This window comes from Rana temporaria, chromosome 2 (assembly GCF_905171775.1).
Source record: "Rana temporaria chromosome 2, aRanTem1.1, whole genome shotgun sequence".
In the NCBI taxonomy this organism is placed as follows: Eukaryota; Metazoa; Chordata; class Amphibia; order Anura; family Ranidae; genus Rana; species Rana temporaria.
Window position 1 is genome coordinate 452,172,323 of NC_053490.1, and position 6,255 is coordinate 452,178,577.

Sequence of the window (6,255 nt, forward strand, 5' to 3'; positions counted from 1 at the left end):
TGTGCAGCCGTTTCTTTTCTTACAAGTTTCCCACGGAGGCGGGCCGGGGGTGGCACTCTGCGAGATATTCCACCTTGCGTTATCATCATGCACCTGGGGCAGCGGCTCTTTTTCTTTGTAAGATGTTTATGGCCCCTCTTACATGGGTGTTCTGTCCCCATTTCTAATCCCTCTTGTTGCAGATGGAAAACGGACAGTAATGAATTCTAATGGGCGAGTACTGACACATTCATGCCAGTTTAGGTCCATGATTAGAAATTTTTATTTATATTCATGAAATGTCACTTTATGAATAAACATGTCATTTTGAATTGAAGATATATGAAGCAATTAATTGGTTAAACTTGTGTGAGTGTGATTTACAAGGAAGGACCTGCCCGCCTCTGTTTATTCTTGAGAAAGATTGTCTTTACAAATCACAACTCCTTAAAAGTGACGTCACCTTGGGGGTTATTTACTAAAGGCGAATCCACTTTGCACTACAAATGCAAAGTGCATTTGAAATTGCACTCGGAAGTGCAGTCGCTGGAGATCCAAGGGGGACATGCAAGAAAAATAAAAAACTGAATTTTAGCTTGCACATGATTGGATGACATAATCAGCAGAGCTTTCCCTCATTTCAGATTTACAGCAACTGCATTTCCAAGTGCATTTTCAGTGCAATTTCAAGTGCACTTGTAGTTTGCCTTTTGTAAACAACCCCCATAGAGTACGATAGCAGCTTTGTACCATCGTACTGCTACCTGTAAGACGATCAGCTGCCAAGGGCTTTGTCCTACTCCTCCTTTGTTTAGATCACACTGGACATCTGTCAATAGGACATACTGTATCTTTTCAGGGAACATTAACCACTTAAGGACGGCCTCCTGCACTAATACGTCGGCAGAATGGCATGGCTGGGCACAAGCACGTACAGGTACGTCCTCTTTAAGTGCCCAGCCGCGCACCTGTGACCCGGTCCGAAGCTCCGTGACTGTGGGACCCGCGGACCCGGTCGCCGCTGGAGTCCCGCGATCGGTCCCCGGAGCTAAGAACGGGGAGAGCCGTGTGTAAACACGGCTTCCCCGTTCTTCACTGTGGCGCCCTCATTGATCGTGTGTTCCCTTTTATAGGGAAACACAATCAATGACGTCACACCTACAGCCACACCCCCCTACAGTTAGAAACACAAATGAGGTCACACTTAACCCCTTCAGCGCCCCCTTGTGGTTAACTCCCAAACTGCAATTGTCATTTTCACAGTAAACAATGCATTTTTAATGCATTTTTTGCTGTGAAAATGACAATGGTCCCAAAAATGTGTCAAAATTGTCCGAAGTGTCCGCCATAATGTCGCAGTCAGGAAAAAAAAAAAAAAAAACGCTGATCGCCGCCATTAGTAGTAACAAAATAATAATTAATAAAAATGCAATAAAACTATCCCCTATTTTGTAAACGCTATAAATTTTGCGCAAACCAATCGATAAATGCTTATTGGGATTTTTTTTACCAAAAATAGGTAGAAGAATACGTATCGGCCTAAACTGAGGAAACAAAATGTTTTTATATATTTTGGGGGATATTTATTGTAGTAAAAAATATTGAATTATTTTTGTTTACAGCGCAAAAAATAAAAACCGCAGAGGTAATCAAATACCACCAAAAGAAAGCTCTATTTGTGGGAAAAAAAGGACGCCAAGTTTGTTTGGGAGCCACGTCGCACGACCGCGCACTTGTCAGTTAAAGCGACGCAGTGCCGAATCGCAAAAACTGGCCAGGTCCTTTAACCACTTAAGACCAGGACCTTTAGGCAGCTAAACAGCTATACCACATATCACAAAATCTTATAAGTGAGCGAGCAATATCATTTCTTTTTTACTCTCTACATGCCTTTTCCATTTTGTGCAGGCATATTGATCTAAAAACGTATGTCATCAGTGTGCGCCAGTTCATCAGTGTGCGTGGAAACTAAAGTCTTCATACTTACCTGTCCAACAGTCCTGCACTGGTGTCAGCATCTTCTTCTGACCGTTGGGATGCAGGCCTCTTCATTGGCTGGCAGGGGCTACCACCTGCGATTAATGACGCATTCAAGTAAACAGAACCACTCTACAAGCGCCTCGCATCCGCATTCTACTGCGGGGGTCCAAGGGGTTAAAGAAGGTGGTGAGAAAGCAACAAGACGCTGCCTGCTTTAACCCCTTGTTTGCTGTACTGCACAAGGTTGCAGGGCACTTGCAGAGTGACCTCATTCACTTGAATGGGTCATGCCTGGACACGGGTCCCTATTTTTTCTGCCTTTAACACATCAACTTCAGAGACAACATGTTTACTTGTTGTCCAATTTATCCCACTGACTATGAGATGCCATTGCAACAAGACAAATCAAAGACAAATCAAAGTTCTTCACTTTTTCTGTCAGTGGTCATGACGTTATGGCTGATCAGTATATATATATATATATACACTGTGCCCATAATGGCTGTGTGAAAGAAGCATAAGGCATACAATTATTTCCTGCATAAGACAAGAGAAGACTTGACACAGTTCCATATGAACTTTCAGCTGCCTGTACATCTTTTACATCACATTACCATCAAACTGAAAATACACCTACAGCAGTGTAAGCACATAAGGCCACATGCACACTGTGCGTTTAGACACCATGCATCCAATCCTAACGTTTCCATGCATCCAGGAGGTACGGTCACAGTATCCAGCACAAAATCTATGGAAGGGTGAATAATGATGTGACTTAATTCTGTACTATGGTACTGGAGATCTGCGGAAGGAAGGGGGGCGCGTGAAATCTGCGGAAGGAAGGGGGGCACATGAAATCTGCGGAAGGAAGGGGGGCACGTGAAATCTGCGGAAGGAAGGGGGGGCACGTGAAATCTGCGGAAGGAAGGGGGGGCGCGTGAAATCTGCGGAAGGAAGGGGGGCGCGTGAAATCTGCGGAAGGAAGGGGGGCGCGTGAAATCTGCGGAAGGAAGGGGGGCGTGTGAAATCTGCGGAAGGAAGGGGGGCGCGTGAAATCTGCGGAAGGAAGGGGGGCGCGTGAAATCTGCGGAAGGAAGGGGGGCGCGTGAAATCTGCGGAAGGAAGGGGGCGCGTGAAATCTGCGGAAGGAAGGGGGGCGCATGAAATCTGCGGAAGGAAGGAGGGGCACGTGAAATCTGCGGAAGGAAGGAGGGGCACATGAAATCTGCGGAAGGAAGGAGGGGCACATGAAATCTGCGGAAGGAAGGGGGGCACATGAAATCTGCAGAGGGGATGGTACATGGAGGGGGGGTATATTAGATCTGCACAGGTGAAGGGGGGGTGCATGAGATCTGCACAGGTGAAGGGGGGGGTGCATGAGATCTGCACAGGTGAAGGGGGGGGGGGTGCATGAGATCTGCACAGGTGAAGGGGGGGGTGCATGAGATCTGCACAGGTGAAGGGGGGGGTGCATGAGATCTGCACAGGTGAAGGGGGGGGTGCATGAGATCTGCACAGGTGAAGGGGGGGTGCATGAGATCTGCACAGGTGAAGGGGGGGGTGCATGAGATCTGCACAGGTGAAGGGGGGGGTGCATGAGATCTGCACAGGTGAAGGGGGGGGTGCATGAGATCTGCACAGGTGAAGGGGGGTGCATGAGATCTGCACAGGTGAAGGGGGGTGCATGAGATCTGCACAGGTGAAGGGGGGGGTGCATGAGATGTGCACAGGTGGAGGGGGGGGTGCATGAGATCTGCACAGGTGAAGGGGGGGGTGCATGAGATCTGCACAGGTGAAGGGGGGGGGTGCATGAGATCTGCACAGGTGAAGGGGGGGGGTGCATGAGATCTGCACAGGTGAAGGGGGGGGGCATGAGATCTGCACAGGTGAAGGGGGGGGGCATGAGATCTGCACAGGTGAAGGGGGGTGCATGAGATCTGCACAGGTGAAGGGGGGGGTGCATGAGATCTGCACAGGTGAAGGGGGGTGCATGAGATCTGCACAGGTGAAGGGGGGTGCATGAGATCTGCACAGGTGAAGGGGGGGTGCATGAGATCTGCACAGGTGAAGGGGGGTGTATGAGATCTGCACAGGTGAAGGGGGGGTGCATGAGATCTGCACAGGTGAAGGGGGGGTGCATGAGATCTGCACAGGTGAAGGGGGGTGTATGGGATCTGTACAGGGGGAAGCACAGGACAGGTACTCCGGTAACTGCGCGCTGCCTGTATATCAGCACCCCGGTAACACTCGGCCCATACATGCCGGTGCCCGGTGTCCCGATGCCAGGCGGTCTCCAGTGACAGCTCAGCGCCACGTCTGACAGCTCCACCTTGCACACGGCTCCGAAGCCACTCTCTCCCCCGGCACTCACCTTCCTAGGAGCACGACGATCACCAGAACCAGAAGCACTGCCAGGAGCAGAGCGTAGACCATAGGCATAGTGCCTACCCGAGGAGCCGGGCTACAGACACCGGCCGATCGGTGCCTGCCCTATTCACAGAGCTCTGGAAGAGCATAGAGATCCCTCCTCCTCCGGGGAGGAGAACTGCTGTCCGGGAACAGGAAGTGAGGGGTCGGTGGGTGTGCTCTGCTGGAAGATCCGGATACTTCCAATAGATGGGGATCCTCCGGGACACAAGCCAGAAGATCGGAACTCAACTAGTACCGGAGGAGACAAAGATTGCATGTCAGCCGAGACTAATAGCCATGGCGGGATAATATAACAAACATCACAGTGTTAGGGCCACAAAAGAGAGCAGTGGCCCCATGTCACCAACCTTGGGCTGGATTCAGGTACGACTTGCGCCCTCTTACAGAGGCGCAGCGTACCGTTTTTACGCTGCGCGTCCGTAAATTACGTGCGCTACGCTTCATTCACGAAGCAGTAGCTCCGTAATTTGCGTGTGCGCTCCCTAAAACTGCCCGGCGTAAGGGCGCGTAATTTAAATGATCCCGTAGGGGGCGTGAATCATTTAAATTAGGCGCGTTCCTGCGCCAAATGTAGTGCGCATGCTCTGTCGGGAAAGTTTCCCGACGTGCATTGCGGCAAATGACGTCGCAAGGACGTCATTTGCTTTAACGTGAACGTAAATGGCGTCCAGCGCCATTCACGATTCACTTACGCAAACAACTTAATTTTCAAACATCGCGACGCGGGAACGACGGGTATACTTAGCATTGGCTGCCCCTGCTAATAGCATGGGCAACCTTACGCAGAAACCAACGAACGCAAACTACGTAAAATGCGTACGCAGGGCGCGCGTAGGGTTGTGAATCGGCGTGAGTATGCAATTTGCATACTCTACGCTGACCACTACGGGAACGCCACCTAGCGGCCATCGTAAGAATGCAGCCTACGATACGACGGCATAAGAGCCTTATGCCAGTCATATCTTAGGCTGCAGTCGGCGTAACAAGCTTTCTGAATACAGAAAAGTCGTTACGCCGGCGCAACTAAGCAATTGCGCTGTGTAACTATGGTTACGCGGACGCAATTACTTACTGAATCTACCCCCTTGTTTTTAAATGAATTCTGTTCCTAGTAGAGCTCTATGGTGTCTGTAGAGTAGCGTGGTGTAGAGTTCTGTGTCGTCTGTAGAGTAGTGTGGTGTCTGTAGAGTTGTTTGGTGTCTGTAGAGTTGTGTGTGGCGTCTGTAGAGTTGAGTAGCATTTGTAGAGTTGTGTGGTGTAGATAGGGTTGCCACCTTTTCTGCAAGCCAAACCCGAACTCTTTTGCGGCGCACGCCAAGTTTTTTGTAGTACATGCTATAGGTTTGTAAAATACCTGGGACACCTTGGGGGGTACTCAAAGAGAGTAGTAATCAGAATGGATGGTGTCAGAAGAACAGTGGATGGTGTCAGTAGGGCAGTGGATGGTGTCAGTAGGGCAGTGGATGGTGTCAGTGGGGCAGTGGACGGTGTCAGTGGGGCAGTGGACGGTGTCAGTGGGGCAGTGGACGGTGTCAGTGGGGCAGTGGACGGTGTCAGTGGGGCAGTGGACGGTGTCAGAAGAACAGTGGATTGTGTCAGTAGGGCAATGGATGGTGTCAGTAGGGCAATGGATGGTGTCAGTAGGGCAGTGGACGGTGTCAGTGGGGCAGTGGACGGTGACAGTGGGGCAGTGGACGGTGTCAGTGGGGCAGTGGACGGTGTCAGTAGAACAGTGGATAGTGTCAGAAGAACAGTGGATGGTGTCAGTAGGGCAATGGATGCTGTCAGTAGGGCAGTGGATGGTGTCACTAAGGCAGTGTACCTCCATCCAAAAACCTGAATCAGCTCTACTGAACCCAACACCAT

The 6,255-nt window shown here is 50.5% G+C and overlaps 1 protein-coding gene across 2 annotated transcripts in view; it reads right to left on the minus strand.

The window, feature by feature from the left end:
• Positions 1-4,498, minus strand: part of KIAA0100 (KIAA0100 ortholog) — a 141,191-nt gene extending 136,693 nt beyond the window's left edge. The window contains exon 1 of one of the 2 annotated variants that reach the window (XM_040338514.1): positions 4,331-4,498. In XM_040338514.1, coding sequence (XP_040194448.1) covers positions 4,331-4,398 — 68 coding nt within the window. In that variant the 5' untranslated portion in view covers positions 4,399-4,498. The remainder of the gene's footprint in view (positions 1-4,330) is intronic. The other variant, XM_040338513.1, reaches the window with a different exon arrangement.
• Positions 4,499-6,255: the final 1,757 nt, after the last annotated feature.